The sequence below is a fragment of the Ahaetulla prasina genome, chromosome 5, assembly GCF_028640845.1.
Source record: "Ahaetulla prasina isolate Xishuangbanna chromosome 5, ASM2864084v1, whole genome shotgun sequence".
Taxonomy (NCBI): Eukaryota; Metazoa; Chordata; class Lepidosauria; order Squamata; family Colubridae; genus Ahaetulla; species Ahaetulla prasina.
Window position 1 is genome coordinate 80,308,490 of NC_080543.1, and position 25,146 is coordinate 80,333,635.

General features: G+C 43.6%; 1 protein-coding gene across 1 annotated transcript in view; it reads left to right on the forward strand.

Annotated features, from left to right (window-relative positions):
• The first annotated feature begins 3,589 nt into the window (after positions 1 to 3,589).
• RPS6KA3 (ribosomal protein S6 kinase A3) overlaps positions 3,590 to 25,146 on the forward strand; it is a 179,149-nt gene continuing 157,592 nt past the window's right edge. Inside the window, exons 1-2 of the mRNA XM_058185843.1 lie at positions 3,590 to 3,977; positions 8,694 to 8,750. Coding sequence (XP_058041826.1) covers positions 3,900 to 3,977; positions 8,694 to 8,750 — 135 coding nt within the window. The 5' untranslated portion in view covers positions 3,590 to 3,899. The remainder of the gene's footprint in view (positions 3,978 to 8,693; positions 8,751 to 25,146) is intronic.

The window sequence follows — 25,146 nt, forward strand, 5'->3', positions numbered from 1 at the left end:
TCTTTATTTGTACATCTCAGGGTCCTTTCTTTCATGTCTGCTGGGTGGCATGCTTTTTGGTCAGTCAGGTTTGGAAAGGTCTGCTCCAATCTGGTTGCTGTGATGACTTTCAGTGGGGGCTAGATTCAAACTCAATTCCTGGCTCCAACAAATGGAAGGTCTCCTCTGGGGGCAGCATCTGGAACCATGTGCTCTGCTTCCACAGTTGCAGAGTCATCTTTTCAGGGCTGAAAGACATTAGAACAGGATCTCCTCCCCACTTTTGTGGGTAATCTTCTCAGGAAAGGCATTGTAACAGGATTAAAAGGAGGGGGGGTGTAGATATCTTGCAGGCAGAGTTTGAAAAGAAACAACACATCAATATTGCAGTTACTAAAAGATAATGCAGTTTCAACAAAATGGAGACACAACTGATGAGAAAGAAAAAAACTGGATTCACATACTTCAGGAAGAGGATGAACAGGTAAAATCATTTAAACACACAGTAAATGCAAGACTGATTTTTTTTTCTCTTGTAAGTGAACTTAAAACGTTTCCTCATAAACATGAGTTGTTACTTTAAGATAGAGAGAAGGAGAAAAAAACAAATGAAAAGTTCTCTGTACCCAGTTTCTGTCGGCCACACAAAAACAGGGTAAAGGCTCTTTCTTTCTTTTCTCTCTCTCTCTTTTCCCATTTTCATTGCTTCAACCTTTTGTTTTTGTTTTTCCCTAACAATTTAAAATTCTTGTCTCTAGAGATCAGATACATTTTAGTTACAATTACCTCGAGGCCCACAAAGACAGACATACACACATAAAAAACAAGGAGGACAAAGAGAGGAAAACAAAACTGAAATTTACACACACACTGATCATTCCCGCCATAAATCTCAGTTAAATTAGGGAAGGCACAAATTTTAACAGACAGACCACGTGGTTCCATAGAAGACAGAGAAAGAGACAAACAAGCGAACAAAACAAAAACCCAACATTCCTATTTATATATTTCCCTTTTCTTTTAAGTACCTTTATTTAGCCAAATTTGTTTCCTATTCTCATCTCTTAGCAAAGCCCATTTATTACACAATTTCCTCAATTTCTTTTTCCACATACCAGGCAAAACTGGCAGCCGCCGGGCATCCCAGGCCCCAAGCAGGTCTCCTAGGGGATTTCCCACCACCCTCGAGCTACTGCTTCCCATGTTTCCCTCTCCGATGTGAGGTTTTATTTTTCACTTTGGCTTAGCCGGGTGGACCCTTCTACAGTTTTCAGAAAAAAAAGTTCTGGGAAGGACTTCGACTCCCTTCTGTCGAAGTATGGGCCCCTTCCTGTTAAGGGAGCTTCATTTTGGATCAAAAAAGTGATCCCAGAGGACCTACTGCCCCTCCAGCAGGTATGAGCACCTCCTCAACACTGCTTCCTGCTTTGCTTTCTCTAAAATACACTAGTAAACTCTACTCTTTTTAATTGTCCCCTTCACACTCACTTTCCTTTTACTCGGCTCCTGTTCCTGATAAACACAAAGTTCCACGTTTGGCTTCCCCCACTTGCTTTCTCTATCCTACCGGTCACGGCTTGGTGGAGCTAGCAATAGGCAGAGGTGCGGCTAGAGGTTGCTCAAAGAGGTGGAATCAGATTGTTTCCTCAGGTGGAATCCCACACACACACTTCCTCCTTCCCTAACAGAAGGTCCTGTGCTCTGGCAAAACCCCCATGCTTTCCAGACTGTTGGTCTTTCTGCGGTTAGGAAATGCACAGAGGAAGCAAGATCCAGCTGTGATTGGGAGAAGGGCTCTCTCATTCACACACATGCAGGCATACACATATTTCCCATGCTTTTCTATGCTTTAAAATTAAAATTTAGAAGTACTCACCTTCTTTCCAAGCAGCCTTTGAGCTCAACACTCAAAACCCCTTTAAAACCTAGTTCCAAATGGCCAAGGTCCAGGGAAACTTACCCACAGACTCAATGGGTTTGCTGCTAGCAAGGGAGGCTTACCTGGGCCAGGTCCATTGGTTAGGTTAGCTTGGAGTCCCATCTGCGGGTGCCAATTGTTGGAAGAAATATCCATCTGGGTTCAGTTCCAAGTGGGGACAAAGACACTGGAAACATGGAGGCTGCTTGGAAAGATGGTTTAATGGTGGTCAGGATCACATGGCTTGAGTTCCTGAACAGAAAAGGGCTGAGATCCTGTGTGCTCCCTGTCAGACTCCCAGGGGGTGGGGGTCTTAGCTAGCCTTGCTGGCTGATGTAATCTTCCCAGGTGCCATGTGGTGAGTTTCAGTTGCTAGATGGGTTCTATTATGATGCAGATGATGGTTGACAAAGGTGGGGGGAAATGAGTGAGCTTAGCTGAGCCTTTAATGGCCCATTGACAAAGGTGGGGGGGGGGCGTCAGGAAGCTGCTTTGTCTTTAAAACATGTTTCTCCATTTCTCATCCAGGGAAATATATTCTGCCTTTTAAATATTTTCTAAAATATTTCATTCTTCTAGGAGGGGGGTGGGTGCTAAATTCCTACAAAAGTATAGTACAGTTGTGGTTTCTGTTCTGAAAAAAAACCCACAATGTAATGATTATTTTTTGATAGGACTTGTCATTGGAAATAAAGCAGTGATTAGAATGTTAATAAGGATTGGGGAGATTAAGATTTAAATTTGCACAACAGATCTGAAAATCAGCTGCTGTCTTTGAATCCAATTTACAATGCAGAGTTTTTGTGAGGATAATATGGGGATACATTTACCAACTTTTGCTCCTGGAAAAAAGTAGGATATAATTATAATAAATATATATGTTATTATACAGCTGCAATCTTTAATTCCTTTAAGCTCTGTCTTCAGCATTATTCTTTCAGTCAAATTCTGAGATCATTTTCTTGGAAATAAATGATTCCCTTTCCAAAAATGAAATATTTCTCATAATTACATCCTTAGCTGTAGGTTCTAGTGTTATATTTCTTAGGGAACATACTGAATTCTTAATTATGAACCACGAACAATCTACAGCATCACAGATGAATATGTTATTTTATCATCTCCAACAAAATTTAAATAAATGAAAAAGAAAAAAAAGAGTCATTATAGTTAAGGGAACGTCGAATCCTTACGGGCGCTGCAATTCTTGCAAGCAGACTCGAGGAGCGCCTGTCTTCCAGCCAAGTTAAAAACTGGGTAACGGGACATTTTAAAAATGTCTTAATTTACTTGAAGGTTGTTAAGAAAACACCAAGAAGAGAAGACTAATTACGCTCTGAAGAATCCCCAACGACGTTTTGTACCACCATCCTTTAAGGGAGGCGGCAATTATTCCGGATCAGGTTCCCGACGCTGAGGGAAAGCGATCACGGAGAAGAATGTGACTTCATGCGCAGAATACTGCATTTTGAGATGGATGAGCGATGACGCGCCTTTAATAAAGGTAGCAGAGGATAGCAGTCGTATCTGAAGCGTATCTCGCGCAAGAGTACGTGACAGAACCTTCACGTATCCAGAATCCTCCACCAGCAAAACTACCCTCACTGCCACTGCCCGCAGCTCTGAGTCGGTTTCTTTACTACCTGAGGTATAAACTGATTGGCTGAGTCAGTCCCGCCCTCGGGAATGACGCAGACAACATCCGTTTGATAGGCAGGTACGTTCGGATGCGGCCATATTGGGAGCGGAAGTGAAGTGAGTAATAGCCCCAGCCGCGGGAGAGGAGCTGAGGTTAGATTTACCAAGTAGCGAAGGCTTCCTGTTGAACGTCTGCTCCTACGCCGTCGTGAGTATCCTTGCCTCATCTGGAGGGGTAGGAACCGCATCTCCGGTAATCTCCTCCCCTTACCGGGAAGGAAAATAACGAAGAGGGGTCCTATGTTTCGGTGTTCCTGAGGGGCGGCAGGAGACAACGGCGGGAACTTGAAGTTAAAGAAGAAAGATGCCGTTGGCACAGTTGGCGGACCCCTGGCAGAAAATGGCTGTTGAGAGTACGGCCGAAAGTGGCAGCAGCGTCGAGGTAAGCGCGTGGGGCATTCCCGGATATGCGGGGCTCGGTTAGCCAACCGCGTGGAATCCCGCCTGCATGACCAGGAGGAAGGGCGGGAGAACCACGAGGAAAAGCTCGGTCACCTCAGCAAAGGAGCGTCATTGCCCCGTTGCCGCCTCTTTCTCCGTCTCTCATTGAGAAGGCTGGAGAGAGTCACGCACGCTCCATTTCCTCGTTCTATTCCTTTTAGAGGCGATGGGCGGAGACCGGGAAGTAAAACGTTTCCTGCTTGCCTTGCCTCTTAGACTCGGGCTCCCTTAATCCTGTGCTCTCGAAGTAAATTGTGCTGCAAATCTTATTACTCCCAACCAGGGTAGTGGAGGATAATGGAAGCCATTTATCTAGCAAACCTGTTTGACATCAAGATTGTCTCATATCACTACCTCAAATAGATTTTTCAGTCTGATTTGTGACCATCTTTGTCTATCTTTACCTCCTCCATTTCACTGACGAAGTTAGTTTTGTTGGATCCCCCTTCCTATAACCCTAGAGTACTGCACAGCAGACTTTTGGAATAAAACTTTATGATACACATCTGTACTTTTCTTCCTTGCAGCAAACTAAGGTGCTTTTGAAAGTGTTTTACCCTATTACCCTTTTCCACTAATTTCCTTTGCAAACAAGTAAAAAAGGGAGGGTTTTCCAAATAATCTTTTGTGTGTAGGGTTACAAAATGCTGTTCCTTCTAAATAATGGAATAGGGGAACCAAGAAATTTAACACTTTTGCATTACAAATTATGATTTGGATTTTAGGTCTTTTGTTTCCATTTCCTTTCACACAGAGACATTCTCATGTTCATTTAATAAGATACTTTTTGATTATTTGCAATTTTCCTGTTTTTCACAACAGTGTCTTCTCTTCCATGACAAAGGGGCCTTTTGAAATGGGTATTTGTATTGTGTCTCTTTTATAGAGATAGTGCTAAAGCATCTCTTTGTGGTTGTTACAGTTTATGGAGAGAAATATTACACTTACCTTTAACACTACAGAAAGATACCTTTCCCTGTGGATTTTTCAATAGTTGTTATATATGAATTTCCTAATGCAGAACAACAGATAAAAACATACCTTCCTTGTTTTGTCGTCTTGATATTGGGGTGGGGCTGCCATTATTCTTCCCTCTATTTCCTCTCATTTTGCCCAGATGCTTAACTTCCTCCTAGTCTTAAGAAGAAAGAAAAAAGTTTGCAGGGCTACATTTTTTTAAATTCTTTTTTTAAAAGGAAACACTGCATATCCTGCTTCTGCCGTAAGGAAGCGTAACTGATGATCTGTTTACACATTTTTCTCACAGTTCATATGTTTTAAGAAGCAGTTTGCTAGTTATTCAAAATAGTTTATCCAAAATAGTTTGGCTAAATTTAGGTTGTCTGGTTTAATAAATCAAAGAGTAAACCTGAAGAGAAGTTTTAGATTATGTGCTTATAGGTTCACTTTCTTATTTTGAAGGATAATGTATTGTGAGCATCTGCCTTATTTAAATGTATATAATTAGATTTTAATTTGTTTCCAAATTAAAAAAAAATTCAATAAAAAAAATTCTGTTCTATTCTATTTCCCACTCATAATCCATTTTATATTAAATTGTTTTATGTTTTACCTTCTGAATGATTTTTTTTAAAAAAATCTATAGATGACAGCATGATTACCATTTTACATTTGTTTGTGTGTCACTGGAGAGTACAATTCCATGTTAGATAATTTTTTTTCACAAAAGTATTAAATGTATCAGTAACTAAATAAATAAAATGAGAAAGAGAACCTAGTGGGTAAAATATAACTCAGAAAATAATAAAATCAGATGAAATATTGTTAGATGTTAAATAGATAATTATATTTTTATGCAACATTTACACATATTTGAGTCAGATTTCTCAAGTTGAAATTATAGGCATAGTATATAGCTTAGTCAAATAAAAGCACTGCTTTTATTCCAGCTGTCTGATTGATTATATGCCACCAAGTCAATATCAACTTTTAGCGACTGCATAGATTTTCTCCTGGACAATCTTCTCCACCTGGTCTTCCAGAACTTTCAACAGTGCATCCTTTGTGGCTATAATTCAGACCATCCATCTTGCTACCAATCGCTCTTTTCTTTTTCCCTTCATCTTTCCTAGTGCACAGAAATCCCAAAGAACTATTAACATTAGACAGGACAAATGGAAATGCCAACCAATTTTTTTTATTTTTTTTATTTACATTTATATCCCGCCCTTCTCCGAAGACTCAGGGCGGCTTACAGTGTGTAAGGCAATAGTCTCATTCTATTTGTATATTTACAAAGTCAACTTATTGCCCCCACAATAATCTGGGTCCTCATTTTACCTACCTTATAAAGGGTGGAAGGCTGAGTCAACCTTGGGCCTGGTGGGACTCGAGCCTGCAGTAATTGCAGGCTGCTGTGTTTTAATAACAGGCTATCTTACAGCCTGAGCCACCACGGCCCTGGCATATGGTTCAGAAGAATTTAGAAACATTACATATGCTTAGATAAATTTAAGGTGAACTCAGACCTGTGATCAAAAGTCTGCAAAGTAGGGAGACCCATATCTTATGTGCCAGAGAATTTGTGTATGGTCTTGAAATATTTAAGGCAATACAACTTTCTTTTTCTTAGACTCTGAGGCTGGAACCCAAACAGATAAGTTTCATGCAAGAATTAAGTGCTACTGTAGAATGGAATACACATTTTTACTGGTATCTGATTGCCAAAATTACGATAATTTAAAAACAGTTGCTCCTCCCCAATAAAGTATTCATTTTTTCCCTAGATGATATAAATGTATGTATGTATGTGGTGTATGTATCAATGTATGTATGTATGGTAGCATCTATTTCAAGCTTCCCGTACTGTTTTATGACTACTTTAAAAATATTTTAAAATAATTGCTGCCTAGTTGATTAATCATTCTTTATGGTTTAGGGAACAGGTTTAATTTTTCAACTAAATGAACACTGAGGGGTCCTTGGTGCTTCAATCCTGAGCTACAAATATTCTCCTGTATCAGTGAACAAAGATTGTAAATATGTAAACATGTTTTTCCTTATTGTATACCAATATAAGTTTTATTTTTAATTTAAATTACCTGTTAATCTGCCATTTTCAGTTCATAGAAAATGAACTAAATTATTCTTAAATAGATATTATTTTCCTTTTTAGTGTTTGCAGATGTTTACATCTTACAGCACTTGAACTAACAATATTTCAAAACACTGGGAGGAAATTTGTTTAGCTTCTCTAAAAGTAGATTTGTTATTTTTTTATAATTACGTTTTACAAGACAATTGTAATTATGTTTTATATTTTTTCTAAAAAAAGCAAAGGGTTTTGGTTAAACCATGGAAAGATTAATATAATTATATATATGGATAGTCCTCGTTTATTGACTGCTTTGGACAGCGCCTGTTCGGTTACAGCAGTAATGTAAAAGTAACTTTGTGACCAATGCCCATATTTTTGTCTACAGCATCTCTTTTTCAATCATGTGTTTCCTATTACAGTCAGTTAGTACATGTTGCCCTGTGCCTGACCATTTTTCTCACACACACACACACCCAGAGTGGAGAGATTGCCTAAGCAAGTTATCTCTTTCTCCACAATGGTAGTGTGTTCCTAAAAAGTGCTAACTGTAAGTTCATCTCAGCGACTTTAATTAGTTGATTAGAACCCTTTATGTGTCTGTGTTCCTATCTGATACTAACAAGACACTAATGAACTTAACATTAAAGGTTTTTGTTTTCCTCTTTAAGGGCTTGCTGGTACACTTCCTTTTGAAGTGTACATCCGAAGTGTACACCCCATTGTGTAACTGCTTATTCTCGTAGTCCCTTCCTTTGCAATGAATGTAAATAGAAACATTAATTATATTCTTGCTAGTTATCCCAGCACTAGGTAAGCATTCTGGAGGATGTGGGTAAATAAGAGTTATCCTTTTACCTGGCTTTCTCATGAATTAAGTTCTGGAAACCTTTCCCATTGTTTAGGCCAGGGGTATCAAACTCAAGGCCCACTGGCTGGATCTGGCCCGTGGGGTGCTTAAATCTGGCCCACGGGGCAGCCCTGGAAACAGTGAAGGAGCAGCCTACTGTGCCTCTGCCAGCAAAAATGGAACACAGCCTTCTCAAGGTCCATTTTTAGCTTTGACGGCCTCCTGCAATCCTGTGCCAGCAAACCCAAGCTCTGTTTTCACTGGCAGAGTGCTTGGGCCACCACAGGTGTCCCCCGACACGAGTGAGCTGGCCATGCCCCGTGGCCACCCCACCCCCCAGGTCAAACACAGTCTGATGCGGCCAGTGGTGGGGTTCAGCCAGTTCGCACCACTTCGGGAGAACCGGTTGTTAACTTTCTGAACAGTTTGGCAAACCGGTTGTTAGAAGAAATCATTAGGGCAGAGAACCGGTTGTTAAATTACTTGAATCCTACCACTGGATGCGGCCCTCAATGAAATTGAGTTTGACAACCCTGGTTTAGGCTCACTCAACCATTTGGGGTCATATCCCAAAGCAAAAGGAAAGCTGAAGTAAAATTTAAAACACTTGTCATAATGTGATTTTCATTTAGTGACTGCTTTGGTGTTAACCAAGTCACTAGAACCAATTGCAGTCCCTAAATGAGGACTATGCACGTCAGTTGCTTTAATAAAGTTCCTCCAATAACTTCTTTAAATTATGATTTTTGTAGAATGGTCAACAAATTATGGATGAGCCTATGGGAGAAGAAGAACTAAATCCACAAACAGTAAGTAGAATATTCACACTTTATTTGGATTGTTTCAATCCATGACCAAGAGGGACTTCTAAGATTTAAAAATAAAGATGTTTTTTTTTATTAAAAAGTTTTACCACAGTTTTAACAAATAATTACCCTCCTCCTCCCTCCACCTCCCCCCCTTCACCCAACCCCCCTCGCCCCCAACTTCCCAGAGCAAATACAGGGTATAGCATTTACCAATCATAAGCTGAAATACGCTAATTATTCATAAACTCCCATCCCTCCCCTAGAACCATAACTCCCTTATTTCATATAAAAAAAGTTTTTTAAAAAGGGAATACTGTATACAAATACAATTATTACTTTCTAGTCATTCATATGATAATGATAAATGACTATGATAAAAAAAGTGGACAGGACTTTTAAAAGTCATATACTTAGAAATGCTTTGTTGCGGGTTTGGAAAAAGGTACCAATATAAATTAAATTATAAAATTCCCATATGGGCAATCCCTAGGCATGCAATAGAGAATATAAATACAGAACAAAAACAGGAAGTGGTTACCTATAAAGAGCTCCTCTTTATGCAGGAGGGTAAATTACAATTGAAACCTTTAAATATAATGAGAGAAGAAAGGATAAATTATACTTGGTTTCAATATGGGCAGCTGCAAGCTAGATGGAGAGAAGACTAAAAAATTGGTATTATGCAACATGAGGAAAATCTGGTAAAGCAAATTAGAGATCAAAGCCAATCGCATATTAAAAGGTTATATAATGCGTTGATAGAAATAGATTCAGAAGCGGAATTAGTTAAGGACTGTATGATAAAATGGGCACAAAATATTCAACAACCTATAATGATGGAAACATGGGAAACAATATGGGTTAGAAATGTTAAATATATGCAAGCCCAAAACTTGAGATAAAATTTTTATAAAATGTTTTATAGATGGCACCTAGATCCAAAAAAATTGGCGTGTATGTATCCGAATTTGCAAGCTAAATGTTGGAGATGTGACTGTGATGATGCTACTTATTATCATATATTGTGGACTTGTAAAAAAATCAAAGCATTTTGGATTAAAATTTGGTGGATTATGCAAAATATTTTGAAGAAGATAAAATTTACCCCACAATTGTTTTTATTGGGTATAACTACGGACTGTACATCAATAGAGACTAAATTAATTTTAAACTTAATATCAGCAGCCAGACTACTGGTGGCACACTACTGGAAGAAGGAACAATTGCCTACTATTGAAGAATGGACACTAAAAGTAACGAACTTAGCAGAAAAGGCAAAAATTTCAGCATATTTGAAAGACTATTCACAAGAAAGATATATAGTGGAATGGAAAAGATGGATAGAATATATTCAAAACAAATATCAGACTAAAAGGTATCAAATAGCATATAAAAATAAAGGTTTTTATATCAACTACTAACACGTGTAGAATTTTAGTAAAATTCATTAGATCAGTTCTTAATAAGACACACTGATATACTAAGCCTGATGGTAAAACTTTCTATAATTGTTCCACATTTTTATAGCAAATGTGGCAATAGTAGGGTACTGATTGAAAGGCTTGTCAATATGATAGAGCAGAAAATGATATACTTCTATACAGCAAGGTCCGTGGTTAACAAAGCCCCCCTGATTTCAGATCTAATTCAGGAGGGGACCACGGACGTTATGGGCATTACGGAGACCTGGTTGGGCACGGAAGGTGGGGTTCCCCTAGTGGAGATGTGCCCACCAGGTTTCCGAGCAGTCCAGCCGAGGGCCCAAGGTAAGGGTGGCGGGGTGGCGGTTATTATTAAGGAAAGCCTGGAACCAAGGGAGACTACTATGCCTCAGATAGCTGGTTGTGAATCCCTCTATGTGAGGTGGGGTCGTAGGACTCAGGTGGGCTTGTTGATCACGTACCTGGCTCCTTGCTGCGTGACAACAGCCCTGCCCGAGCTGTTGGAGTTGCTAGCTGGGTTGGCAGTTGAAACCCCTAGACTGTTGGTCATGGGGGATTTCAATTTGCCATCAACTGGCGTGGCATCCTCGATGGCCCGGGAGTTCATGGCTTCCATGACGGCCATGGACCTGAATCAATTAGTGGACGGCCCTACCCACATCAGGGGAGGCACTCTAGATCTGATTTTTATCTCTGGCCAGTGGTCGAATGATCTGATTTTAAATGATTTAGTTGTCGAGCCTTTGTCATGGTCAGATCATTCTCTTCTTTGTCTGGACTTTCGAACCGCTACTCACCACCGCAGGGAGACGGAACCAATGCGCTGGTTCCGTCCCAGGCGCCTGATGACCCCGAGAGGTTCCTGATGGAGCTTGGGCTGTTTCCCGAGAATCTGGCCCGTGGCACGGCTGAAGAGCTAGTCGCGGCCTGGGAACAGGCCGCGGCTGGAGCTTTGGACCGTGTTGTGCCTTTGCGGCCTCTGACCCGGCGTCGGTCTCAACCAGCTCCTTGGTTTTCCGAGGAGCTGAGGGAGATGAAACGCCGGAGAAGACACCTAGAGAGTGTTTGGAGATCCAGCCGTTCGGAAGGTGACCGGACACTAGTTAGGTCCTATAGTAGGACCTACCTAGTGGCATTGAGGGATGCGAAACGTTTGTACGTTTCCTCCCTCATTGCGTCGGCAGATAACCGCCCGGCCGCCCTGTTTCGGGTGACTTGCTCTCTCCTTCAACAGGGGGAGCGGGATGACCCGTTGCAGGGACGTGCCGAGGAGTTTAACGGTTATCTATACGATAAAATCGTTCAGCTTCGGGATGGATTGGATCAAAATTGGGTAGACCCAGACGAGAGGTTCGAGACACGTCTTGTTGAGACTGTTTGGGATAGTTTTGACCCTGTGACGCCTGAGGACATGGACAGGTTACTGGGGAGGTTGAATGCCACCACATGTTTGCTGACCCGTGCCCCTCCTGGTTGGTGCTGGCCACGCAGGAGGTGACACGAGGCTGGCTCCGGGGGATGACATGCCATATAATCTCTAGTATATCAAACTTTAAAATAGTCAAAATAATAATGGGATTAATATAACTAAAATATTATCAATGAGTTTGTATCTTATGATTTTTGATGTTGCACTTCATGAACATGATCATGATTTATCATTTATTGCCTTTTTGAGAGCTTATGTACTAGAGACAAATTCCTTATGTGTTCAATCACACTTGGCCAATACAGTATTATTCTATTCTATTCCAAAAATATTGATATATTGGATGCATCAGGGAATATTTAGTAAGGATTGACTGTGGTCATCTTGCTCTTGGAAATGCAAATGTCAGCTAGCCTCAGATCAGTACTTAAGAAAATAAAGACCCAACTCCATCATTTTGAAGAAATTGGTAATTTTTACTAAGTAAGTCTGAAATGCAGGACAGACAAAACCAGAACTGGAAGTAAATCAAAACCACAGAGTCATATTGTCTCCTGATCCCTCCCCCTCCTAGAGGTCATACAGTAATAATCCAATGTCGTCTTCCTCCTTGGCCACGTGTAGTTTCACTTCCAATATTCTCCCTCTGTCAATCATCTGGATGGAATGTGGGGCAAGCAGCTGCCATTACATTCATGCGCCAAAACAGTTCAAACGAACTGTATCTCCATCTCCCACACGTGCAATGTCAGCCGAACGCTGGGAACAGTAAAAACCTCCCCCCTCCTGTATTAATCATGTAAAACACTCAGTAGAGCAAACTTTTAACAAAGTAATAAACAGTAAAACAATCTAGTAGGAGAAATGCACTTAATTAAAGTGGAGGGTGACAGCAGTTAAGAAATTTCGACATCTGATTCGAGACAATGATGAATTTGCATACAGACGGGAGGTTGAACAACTAGCCTTGTGGTGCAACTGGAACAATATTGAACTAAACACACTCAAAACTGTAGAAATGGTGGTAGATTTTAAGAGAAACCCTCCTATACTACCGTCTCTTACAATAGTAGATAACGCAGTCTCAACAGTAGAGACGTTCAAGTTTCTAGGTTCTATCATATCTCAAGACTTAAAATGGACACCTAACATCAAAAACATCATCAAAAAAGCACAACAAAGAATGTTCTTTCTGCACCAACTCAGAAAGCTCAAACTGCCCAAGGAGCTGCTGATTCAGTTCTACAGAGGAATTATTGTGTCCGTCATTTGCACCTCTATAACTGTCTGGTTCAGTTCTGCAACCCAACAAGAAAGACACAGACTTCAGAGGATAATTAGAACTGCAGAAAAAATAATTGCTACCGACCTGCTTTCCATTGAGGACCTGTATACTGCACGAATCAAGAAGAGGGCCGTGAAAATATTTACAGATCTCTCACATCCAGGACATAAACTGTTTCAACTCCTTCCATCAAAACGACGCTATAGAGCACTGCACACCAGAACAACTAGACACAAGAACAGTTTTTTCCCGGAGTCCATCACTCAGCTAAACAAATAATTCCCTCAACACTGTCAAACTATTTATTAAATCTGCACTATTAATCTTCTCATCGTTCCCATCACCCATGCTGCAAAGGCACGAGCTGAAGCTGTGGTGACCAAGGCAACTTTGAGTATGGCAAACGAAGAGCAATTGCAGAAGAAAGAAGTGACCAGAGTTCAGGCCGGACAAAAGGAGGAAATGGCCAAAGTTCAGGCCAGACTTGACTATTTGAAGTACGAAAGGGAGACACAGAGAAAAGTAGCACTGGCTGAAGCTTTACAGGCAGAAGCTAACCACGCTTCACTCAATTTCAATCCTGCACAGTTAGAGAAGGAGAACTTGTATGAGCGTGTCAAGTCCTATATAGAGGACCAGAACTCCCCACAGCAGGGACAAGGAGGAGAACCCTAACCACCGGCTCTATGAACTACTCAGATGGCTGATATCGTAAAATCCAGACCACAAGACTCCTCCCTTGGAAGTAAACAACCTACCCCATCAAACCAAGATATACGGGGCAACCAGAGTACTCCATCAGCAGCAGTGAAAGCTCCTCCGCAGGCAAGTACACAAGCATCTGCGATACACAACCTCAACCTGGAGGCTAAGGAGTTCCTGCCAAAACTTCCAGGCATTCCAAGCACAAGGTCTGGCCCAATGGAGGTATTCAATCTGCTTGCCAGTAAAAAGAGCTATCATCGTCTGTGGCATGGCAAGATAAGATTGTCCGTTAATACTCTGTAGGGAACTACCAGCTGTTGTTGATACATAACCCTGCCCTAGCCAACTACGTGGGCCGCAGTGTACCCCCCCCATATAACTCTCTGGAAGTCCAAAAGGATACTTCAACATCCTGGAGAAGGATGGACTTTGCGTCTAGGGGAGTATACAAGTTCTCCGACGAGTCAGGCACAGATTATATGCTATGGAAGCTTCTTTTTTCAACAGCTTGGTATACAGAGAGAAGAGAAGTGGGGAGAGCACACAGCCTTGGGGGGCCCCTGTGCTAATTGTACAGGTATTTGATGTGATCTTGCTTAGCTTCACCTGCTGCTTCCTGTTTGTTAGGAAGCTTGTGATCCATTTACAAGTCTGTTCCGGTACCTGTAGCTGGTTTAGCTTAGTTAGAAGAATGTCTGGAATGATGGTATTGAATGCTGAACTAAAGTCTACAAAAAGGACCCTTGCATAGGTCTTTGGAGACTCAAGATGTTGTAGGATGTAGTGCAGAGCCATATTAACAGCATCATCTGTTGATCTATTTGCTCGGTATGCAAATTGCAAGGGGTCTAACAGCAGATCCGTGATGGTTTTCAAGTAGGAAAGCACTAGCTTTTCAAAGGTTTTCATGACTACAGATGTTAAAGCAACTGGTCTGTAGTCATTCAGTTCCTTGATGGTGGGCTTCTTCGGCACTGGGATGATGGTAGAGCGTTTGAAGCAAGAAGGAACATAGCACATCTCTAGTGATTTATTGAAAATATGGGTGAAGATGGGGACCAATTGGTCAGCACAGACTTTTAAACAAGAAGAAGTTATCTTGTCTTGGCCTGGAGCTTTTCGGCTTTTGTCTGTGAAATAGGTCCTGCACTTCCTTTTCTGTGATCACTAGGGGTTGTGAACCCAATGAAATGGGGTCAGTTGTAGGAGGCTTGGCTGTTGTTGGTGTGTCTTGAGATGGGGGCTGTGGAGATAGGTGGCTGTAGTTTCCTTTCAAACCTGCACTAAAACTCATTCAGGTCATCTGCCAGTTGTTGATTACCTTCACCCTGGGAAGGAGTTTGCCATAGCTGGTGATATTCTTAAGAGTTTTCCACATGTTTGCTGGTTCATTTGCTGAAAACTGATTCTTTAGCTTTTCAGAGTAGCTTCTTTTTGCTGCTCTGATCTCCCTTGTTAGTGCATTTCTAGCCTGATTGTACAGCATTTTATCACCTTTTCTGTAGGCTTCCTCTTTGGAATGTTGTAGCTGCTTAAGTTTAGGTGTGAACCAAGGTTTGTTGTTACTGTATATTCGCAAGTTCCTTGTAGGTACACATAGGTCTTCACAGAAGCTGACATATGATGTTACAGTATCTGTGAGTTCATCCAGGTCTGCAGAGGTATCTTTAAAAATATTCCAATCAGTGCAGTCAAAACATGCCTGTAGCTTTAATTTAACAGGTAAATAACTTTCATTTTACCGGAATAACAGGCAAGTATGGCCTTGGAGTACAAAATGAAACAGGGCACAGGCTGATAGAATTCTGTCAAGATAATACGATGGTCATAGCAAACACTCTTTTGCAACAACCCAAGAGACGACTCTACTCATGGACATCACCAGATGGTCAACACAGAAATCAGATTGACTATGTGCTCTGTAGCCAAAGATGGAGAAGCTCTATACAGTCAGTAAAAACAAGACCAGGAGCTGATTGTGGCTCACATCCAGTTGAATGCAGAATTCGAGAGAATGGGTGTTTGACTTACGTGAGACGCCCTTTCTCAGGGAAGTGAAAACGGCAGTCAGGCAAGGGTTTGCCTCATCTGTCAAGCTTGGTGGACTGAGTCTGCAAACACTTTCAAGCCCCGCCTCTTCCTGTTGGGCTCCAGTTTTTGGTGAGGAAACTGTCGCAGAGTGACGTGTCTTTATGGAATGAAAAACAATTAGTGTCCACCCTCCCCCACGTCTGGTGGCCGGCCCCAATAGTGTGGAGCTGACTGTCGTTTTCACCTCCCTGAGAAAGGGCATCTCAGGTAAGTCCAATCCCCATTCTCCACATCAGAGAAAACGGCAGTCAGGCAAGGGACATACCAAAGCTCGATGTCCATCCGGGTGGATGATGGCCAGCCGCTGGCTCATTGAACGTCGAGGACACTCTGTAATACCCTTCCGCCAAAAGCTGTGTCTGCCGAGGCGTATGAATCCAGCTTGTAGTGTCTGATGAAGGGCGTTGGAGTAGCCCAAGTTGCTGCCTTGCATACTTCTTCCAGCAGGGCCTGAGTAGACCAAGTAGCCAACGTGGCCGTGCTCCGCATGGAGTGCGCTGTGATGTGTTTAGGCCGAGGCAAGGACTGTGTATCGTAAGCGGTTGCGATAGTAGCTCGAATCCATCTGCCAATGGTGGGAGCAGAGACTTTTGTGCCTAAAGAAGCTGGTTGGAAAGAGACAAAGAGTGCCTTTGTCTGCCTGATAGAAGATGTGCGATGTAAATAAATTTTGAGAGCACGATGAATGTCTAGATTGTGCCACTGATGTTCTAGCCGGTGAGTAGGTATAGGGCAGAAGTTGGGAAGTACTACTTCCTGTGAGTGGTGAAACAGAGAATTTACCTTTGGGGTAAAGGTAGGGTCAAGACGTAAGATGACTCTATCCAAATGAAAAATGCAGAGGTCCCTCTGAGTTGAGAGGGCTGCAAGTTCGGAAATGCAGCGAGTGGAGGTGATGGCAATCAGAAAGGACACTTTGAGGGTCAGAAAACAGAGAGAAACCTCTCGGAGAAGTTCGAAGGGCGCTCTGTCAGAGCAGATAAGTCTTTGTTCAGATTCCAAGAGGGATATCTATGCACTACAGGGGGATGCAAATTGGTCGCTCCCCTTAAAAAATGTCGTATGACAGGATGTTTAGCAAGTGAGTCCAACGAGCCACAAGAGAGAACCGATGAGATGGCCACCACTTGGCATCCAAGCGTATTGGGCTTTAAGCCCAAGTTCAATCCATCCTGTAAGAAGCCAATAATGTGGGCCAATTCCAGATCTGTAGGAACAATCGACTGCTGAAGGTACCACCTCGAAAAAATCTACCAAGTGGCCTCATAAATGCGGTTTGTCGATGGACAACGAGAGGCCTGAATGGTGGTGATGGCCTGAGCAAAAATGTTGAGTTGTGTCGTGTCCCACTCCTCCGCTGACGGCCGGGTCAGGGAAATCCGAATCAGGCTTGCCTCTGCAGCTCTGCCCAAAGTCCTAGCAAAGTCCTCAGAGCAGGCAGGGGACCAGAAAGTGACTTCAGCAAGATAAGTTCGACTTTTGCCTGACTCAGAGACTGCCAGAAAGCAGATCCTTTATATAGGCCATGGGGTGTGGCTCCATGACTCAGCACTCATTAAGGCCTGCCCCTCCCTTCCTTCTGTTGCCTCCGCCTATCCAATCTTCTGATGCGAGGATTACTCCAATCAGCTGTTGGTAATAAACCCTCCTCAGGCTCACATGCTGTGGAGGAGGGGGAGGGGTCTAGCTGCTCCGTTTGCCTGGGCATGGAGTCAGGGCTGGGGCAGGGAGGTGCTCCTTCTTCTGCAGTTTGTCTGGGCATGGAGCCAGGACTGGGGCCGGGAGGCATACATTCCTCCGTGTTCGGGAGCAGATAAGAAGGCCCCGGCTGCTCTGAGGGCGGGCAAGACACAACAAGTTGAGCTAGGATGCCCCGCTCAACCTCCAAGTGGTGAGATGCAACCACTGGGGTTCCGGATGGATGAGAGCCCCCTGGCAGAGAAGAATTGTGTCGTCTGGTATCCATTGCAGATCCCTACTGTGAGACGAGACCAGGGCAGAATTCCAAATGTAGGTACCATCTTTCCCAGTAACTGGGAAAGAGTTTTCAAAGATGCTGAGCGAGAACAAATGATTCGCTCTGTCAGCTCTTTGAGGCTAAATTGGCGGTCTTGGGTAAGGTAAATCATGGAGAGACTTGTTTCAATTTCCGCCCCCAGGTGAAGAAGTCTCGTGGTGGGAGAGAGATGACTTTTGGACCAGTTTATGGAGAAACCGTGAGTTTGCAGAATGTGTAAAGTAGTAGACAGGTTGTGGAGAGCAGTCTGCTCCGAACGTGACAGGATGAGAATATCATCAAGGTAGAATTGAAGGCGAACGGACAGGAAGTGAATATGGCCAATTAACGCCCCCAAGACCTTAGAAAACACCCTTGGAGCCGAGACAACCCAAAGGGTAAAGAAGAATACTGAAAATGCTCGCCCTTGTAAGAGAAATGGAGGAATTTCCTATGATCAGGAGCTATGGGTATATGAAGATATGCTTTCGTTAAATCTATGGAGGAGAGATAATATCTCAGGCGAATGGATTCCAAAACTGTATGCAGAGATTGCATTTTAAATTTACGGTACTTGACATAACGGTTTAAAGATTTGAGGTCAAGAATTGCCCTCCATCCCGCCGAGGATTTGCATACCACAAACAGGCAAGAGTAAAAACCGTGACCGCATTGGGATAGCGGCACCCACTGAATGGCATTGATGTTTAGAAGATGGAGAATGGCATCCTCCATAACTGCCTGATTGGCCCTGGTGCGAGATACAGGACAGGTGATGAAGATCCTCGGATAAGAGGAGAGAAATTCTAAGAATAAGCCGAATTGGACCGTGTGTAACACTCATGCATCAGAAATGGAAGATTCCCACTGGTCGGCAAACAGGGAGAGACAATCGCCAATGGGAGGGGAACTAGGACACTTATTTGGGTCTGCGGAACCCCCTGCCCCTACCACCCCTAAAGGCCTCCTAGGGGAAAATCTGAAGCCAGATCTGACCTGTCCATCCTGTTGGTAACTCCCACTGCATTGGAAGGATCGTTGAGGGTGTGAGTGGTAGAAGTTGGTGTCGGAAGTCCGAAAGAACTGATTCTGGGGGTATGATGACACACGTGCCTCAGTTCTTCTGGAAAGGGATGGTAGGACTTTACTCTTGTCTCTTGTCATGATGAGGATGGGGTCAAGGGACTGTCCAAAAAATTTGTCTGCAGAAAAGGGAGTTGATGCTATTCACCACTTGTTTTTAGCGTCCGCCTGCCAATTATGGAGCCAGAGAAGGTGGCGCGATGCTATGGAGGACCCTATGGCCTTAGAAGCAAACCTCGCCACATTGAGGGTCGCATCAGCAGAATATTCCAATGCAGCAATAATCTTATTGGGGTCTTGATGAGACCTCATATCTGCAGGAGGGGTTCTAGCCTGGAGCTGTTTCAACCATAAAATAGAGGCCCTGTTGAAGAAGGACCGACCAAGCGGCTGATTGGTGACCCTTGACCAAAAAGATGTTCCTCTGGAGGACCCGTAATGTGAGTCACGAAGAAAGGGCTACTATAAGAGTGTTCACTGATGGGACATGAAGGAGATTGGCCATCTCCGGAGCTACATTGTATAAGCGCTTGTCTAGGTTGGATAGATAAGGATCGGAGCCCGGGATCACCCATTGGCGTTGTACTACATCGGTGAAAAGTTTAGGTACTGGCACCGTATCCATGTTCACAGAAGGCTCTGAAAATAGGGTAGCCGACAGATCCTCCCCTGGTGGAGTGTGGTTTTTAGAAGCAGAAGTATCCCCCAGATAGGTTGAGGATTTCCTCCTCAAAAAGGGATTCTTGTTCTGAATGATCAGGGGAGTCGGCCCAACCATGGTCTGAAAAGGAGCATTCCAACTCTGGAGGGTCCTGCTGTTGTTGTGTTCTATGGGCTGATGGCACAGGAGTTTGTTGGAAGCATTAGTCCAGACCAGTGCATCAGCATAAAATCAGCATCAGCAATAAGAGCCCCAAACTCAGGAGGAAGTTGAAAACCCCCAGGATCACTAGAAGATGGGGCTGGAGGGGGTACAGATGATGGTGAAGGTCCAGGTTCTTGGGCCTGAAGTAAGTGCTGTAGTGTTGTGGCTCAGGCCCCTGAGCCGGCCCCCGAGCCTGTCCTCATGGAGCAGGATGACTGAGTGTGAGGGGGAGGAGCCGACAAGACCTCCCTCTCCAGGACCCTCCTCTCTGGCTCCACCCCAGGTTCCAGCTGCAGGCCAGGAGGAGGAGGAGCTGACAAGGCCTCCCTCTCCCGGACCCTCCTCCTCCTCCCTGGCAATGCCCCAAGCTTCAGCTGCTGAGGATCAATCCTGGATCGACCCGAGGCAGCGATGAAGAGATAAGCGTGCGCAGCAGAGGAAAAGGTGTGGCAGGCTCAGAGAGTGCTTAGTCACGGAGCCTCACCCCACAGGGGATAAAAGTGGGTGGAGCTGCCATTGGGCTTTGTGATGGACAAAAAACTACCCAGCGTGTTTTGCAGCTTGGTCGCTCGGGAGTTAAAGGCCTTTCTTTCCAGTAAGCTTGGCAACGGGACTTGGACACGAGTGCTTTTATCTCTGTCCGAAATAAAGACTTCAGAACTTGGCAGGCCTCTGCAATGTCGCTGCCAAGTCTTGTGCTTCCTACAAAAGAATCAGGTCTGTGTCAATAAAAGAACTGTGAAACTCGTGTTTCTCCGTGAATTGGGATGGGGGACAGAACATGTAGCCCCTTCAGAAGGATCCTGAGGTAGTTCCTGAAACAGGGAAGCGCTCTCCACAGGTGGAGACTACACCCCTGAACCTGGGTGGTCCGCAGACCAGTTAGGTGGAGGTAAGACCAGCTGGGTTTCCTGTTGAGGGATAGGAGCCTCCTGAGGAGGAGATGGTGAAGCCTGAGAAGAAAGACCCGGATTGGTCTTTTGCTGAGGGGTTTTGTGCTTGGCCTAGTGTTGGGCCTTCAAAAAGGCTTTATCCAAAGCCTTGTGCTGTCTTTTTTCCTCATTCGTATTTTGGTAAGTTGAGGATCAGGCCGTTTAGTTCTGTTGGAGCCCCCTGAGGATCCTGATGTCCCCTCCCCAGGATCGTTGTTGCGATGAGAATGGGAGGAAGCTTTTTTTTTTTAATTAAAAAAGTTTTATTTTAACATTCATATCCAATAACATATTTAATGTACCATCATATACAATTAATCGGACCTGCCCGGTCACCACCCCCTTCCTTTAACTCTCTTCCCTTCTCTACCTTCTTCTACTTTCCACAACCATCCTCCCCCTCTCTTATCTACATCCTCTCCTTCTTCCTCCCTACTCCTTTCTTCTCCCTCTTCTATCCCTCTTCCTTCCTTTCCTCTTCCTTCCTTTCCTCTTCCTCCTCTTCTCTTTCCTACCTCCTTCTCTCTTCTACTTCCTTCTTTCCCATCATTCTGAAGTGGTAGCCAGGCAGCTCCGATCTTACATTAATTATACGTCTTCGATCATCTTTGTACATTGACCATCAATCCATTTTCTACCCTCATCCCCCCTCCCCCTCCCTTCCCCTTCCTCCCCCCACCCCCCGGGACTTCCCAGAACCAAATACAGGGTATAAAACTAACAACAAAAATTAAAATATAACACAAATCATAATCCATAATCCATCCACTCCTTAAAACCTCAACTCCCCTTCCAGAAACAAAGAAAATACATTTCTTCCAATCCATTATATATCAGACCATTCCACTCCTAGAGTTCTCAGAAATTTCCGATTGAGTTAGTGTTTGTTCTTGAATAAAGTACATAGTTTTTAATATCCAACCTTCATCAATCAATATCAAAACAACGTTCCATCTTCCAATATTCACCATGGGTTCTTCTAAAATGTCTTTCTTCCTTAAGCAGTCTCTTAAAAATAGTTCATATTTCCAACTTAATTTCTTAAATTTTTCTATCCAAGGGTAAACAATAGTCCATCTTTTCACATCTTTGACGTTTATATACATCAAATAATATTAAAAATATCCAATATATCAATTGTAATAATTAAAATCTTCACTTTACCTTGCTTATATCAAATAACATTATTAAAATTACACCTATAACTTATCCAAAATATATCTATTATAACAATTAAATTCTAATTAGCCATATAACATTACATCCATCTCTTAAATATATTTAATCCAAATTCCTAAATTTTACTATCTATCCTCCAAAGTTAAACAATATTCCATCTTCCTATTCCTTTATACCTCAAATATATCAAATAGTACCCCTAAAATTACACCTTTATATCCAAAATAAATCATTTACAAAAATTAATCATAATCATATATAATAGAATTAAACATTCTCCCTCCCCTTTTTCTGTCTTACACTTTTTCCATCATCTATTCACCATTCAACTTAACATCTATTAATAAAGAGTTCCCAATCTTTAATACATTAGTGTAGAAATCTCGTGCTTTACAAACTGTATTGAGAAAATACTTTCTTCCTTTATAATTCACTGTTAAACCAGCTGGAACCTCCCATCTAAAATATATCTGATGTTTCTTAAGCTCATCCACTAAAAAGGCAAGTTCTTTTCTCTTTCTTAACATTTTAGGAGGAATTTCCTTCATCATTATTATATCTTGTCCTAATATTTGAAATTTATTTTTATAAAATGCTTGCAAAATTCCATACCTAATCTTCTTATTTGTAAAATAAATAACCACATCTCTCGGTAAACACTTCTGCCTTGCCAACCAAGAATTAACACGATAATTTTTTTCAATATATACCGGCCGTCAGCGGAGGAGTGGGACACGACACCCCTGGAATGGAATGACCCCTCTTGCTCAGACTACCTGTCGTGTCCCACTCCTCCGCTGACAGCCGGGTCAGGGAAATCCGAATCAGGCTTGCCTCTGCAGCTCTGCCCAAAGTCCTAGCAAAGTCCTCAGAGCAGGCAGGGGACCAGAAAGTGACTTCAGCAAGATAAGTTCGACTTTGCCTGACTCAGAGACTGCCAGAAAGCAGATCCTTTATATAGGCCATGGGGTGTGGCTCCATGACTCAGCACTCATTAAGGCCTGCCCCTCCCTTCCTTCTGTTGCCTCCGCCTATCCAGTCTTCTGATCCAATCAGCAGTTGTTGGAAATAAACTTTCCTCAGGCTCACATGCTGTGGAGGAGGGGGAGGGGTCTAGCTGCTCCGTTTGCCTGGGCATGGAGCCAGGGCTGGGGCTGGGGGGTGCTCCCTCCTCTGCAGCCTGCTTGGGCATGGAGCCAGGGCTGGGACCGGGAGGTGTCCCCTCCTCTTCAGCTTGTCTGGGCATGGAGCCAGGATGGGCCGGGAGGCATACATTCCTCCGTGTTCAGGAGCAGATAAGAAGGCCCCGGCTGCTGTGAGAGCGGGCAAGACACAACAAGGGGCTTTGATAAAACTTTAAGTCTCTTGGTGGTCCCCCATCCACATCTCGACTAGTTCAGTCACAAAGTGGGCTGTGCCCCCCCAGCTACTGACCCATCCAACTGGCAAAATGCATGGGCACTTTCATTGTCCTCAGTCTCAGTCCCATTTTTTCCACCACTTCTGGGTTGATTACACACCTAGTACACCCGGAATCCAAAAGGGCTAGCATCTTCCCCTGGGCGCCAGATGATGGCACCCTTAACTCTTCTGGGATGGTCATGGGGCCCACGTGCTGACTTACTAGGAGGGCATCGTCAGAGTCGGTTTCGCTGTCCCCTAGGTTGGTTGGAGCTCCCAGCTCCTCTAGACCTGGAGGAGTGAACTCAATGACTTCCACACCTTTCAGGGCTGTTTGCGGTTCTTTCCTGGCAGCTTATCTGCTCTCTTTCCTCCAGCTGAGGTCGGCTTGGAGCCAGGTTTGGAGAAACAATCAGCAGCTTGGTGCCTCTCCTTCCCACATCTGAAGCATGAGGTGGACCTGGGCTTGGATGCGGGGGGTGGGGATTTGGCCGCTCTAGAGTCTCTTTCAGGGCATGGCTTGTTCCAGCTGCGCCCCCCCCACCCCACCTTACCAATATCTGGCATGGTCAATTTCCAAATCAGCCGCCAACAGTGCTGCAGGTCGGGGGGGGGGCGCTGGCTCGGGAACATTAGCCTGCCAGGCAGCCCCTCTATGCTGGCATCTGGCAGCTGTCACCCCGAGGGGGGGGAGTTTCTCCTCCAGAGCCTCCATCCTCCCTATGTCCAGCGACCATTTGGCTCTGATCGGCTTTTCTTCAGTCTGCAGTTCAGACATCCCCTCTGACTCTTCCCAACCACTTTGGGACTGGTGGGGAGTCGACCCAGCAGCTCCCATGTCCTCCTGGTCACTGCCTTGTTTAGACATTCTTTGCTCAGCCCCCACGGTAGAGTTTTCTCTGGGATGGCTCATAAAGCAGATCTTGCTTAATGTCAGGTGTGCTTCTGTTCAAAATTCAAGAAAGAAAACCCCCAACTTCATGTTTGTAGAGAAAGGTACTTTTACTGAGTATGAACTGATAGCAATGACAGAAAAGCAAGATCTGAGGCTAAAGGTGTGAAAATTACATATTGAAAGTATTCCCAAATCCCTCCCCCCAAGGACCCTGGCTGAATATCCAATCCCCAGCCCCCCATTGTGTCATCTGAGATACATCTCCAGATGGCCCCATCCATCTGGTATGCCAGAATGGTTGACCTTGACTGGCTATCAACAAGTCCATTCAGGACTTCCGTGTTGGCTCCGTGGGTGATGGTGACGGTCTTTTAGGCCGCCAGCCTCTGGATCTTGTGGAACTGCTAAGACAGCGCAAATCAGCTGTCTAGCGGTTCGGAAAACCCCTCCCTCGGGAGAAGAGGGAAAGGTGAGCAGAAGGGTTAAGGTAGAGCTTCCCCAAAATTCCTGGGGGTATACCAGGAGTTTGAAGGGTTAAGCTCCCTACAGAGCCTGAAGCGCTCCAGATCCGAGGCTTTTCTGCCTGTGGTGGAATTAATCACCATGACCAGCTCTTGGACCGATATTGGATTTTAAAAAGATTTAATACCGGACAGAACAGAAGCAGGAGGACTGCAATTGTAAGTAATGACTCTTAACTCTCTGCTATTTTGTTTCAACTTGAAAATAAGAAGGAAATGGCGCCGTGAAACTAACAAGTTAACGAGCAGAAAGTGAAAGTGAGAAAGCTGTTGCTATTTTGTGTCGTGCTGCCAGAGACTGCTGGAGGCTTTTAAATATAGGTATAAAAGGACAAAGGCAAGTGGTTTTGAGACTGTGTTTGTTGAAGAATAAAGAAATTGTAATTAGCTTTTATTTTAGAAAAATAAAAATTTAAAAGAAAATGGCAGCCAAAGAAATAAAAACAACTGTTACTAGAAGTGCTGGAGTATCCCCAGCCCATACAGCAGATACGAAAGCATTAAATTTAGAAGCATTACAGGAAAATTTTGAAAGATTTTGTGAAAGAATCCCTGAATGATGTTATGAACTT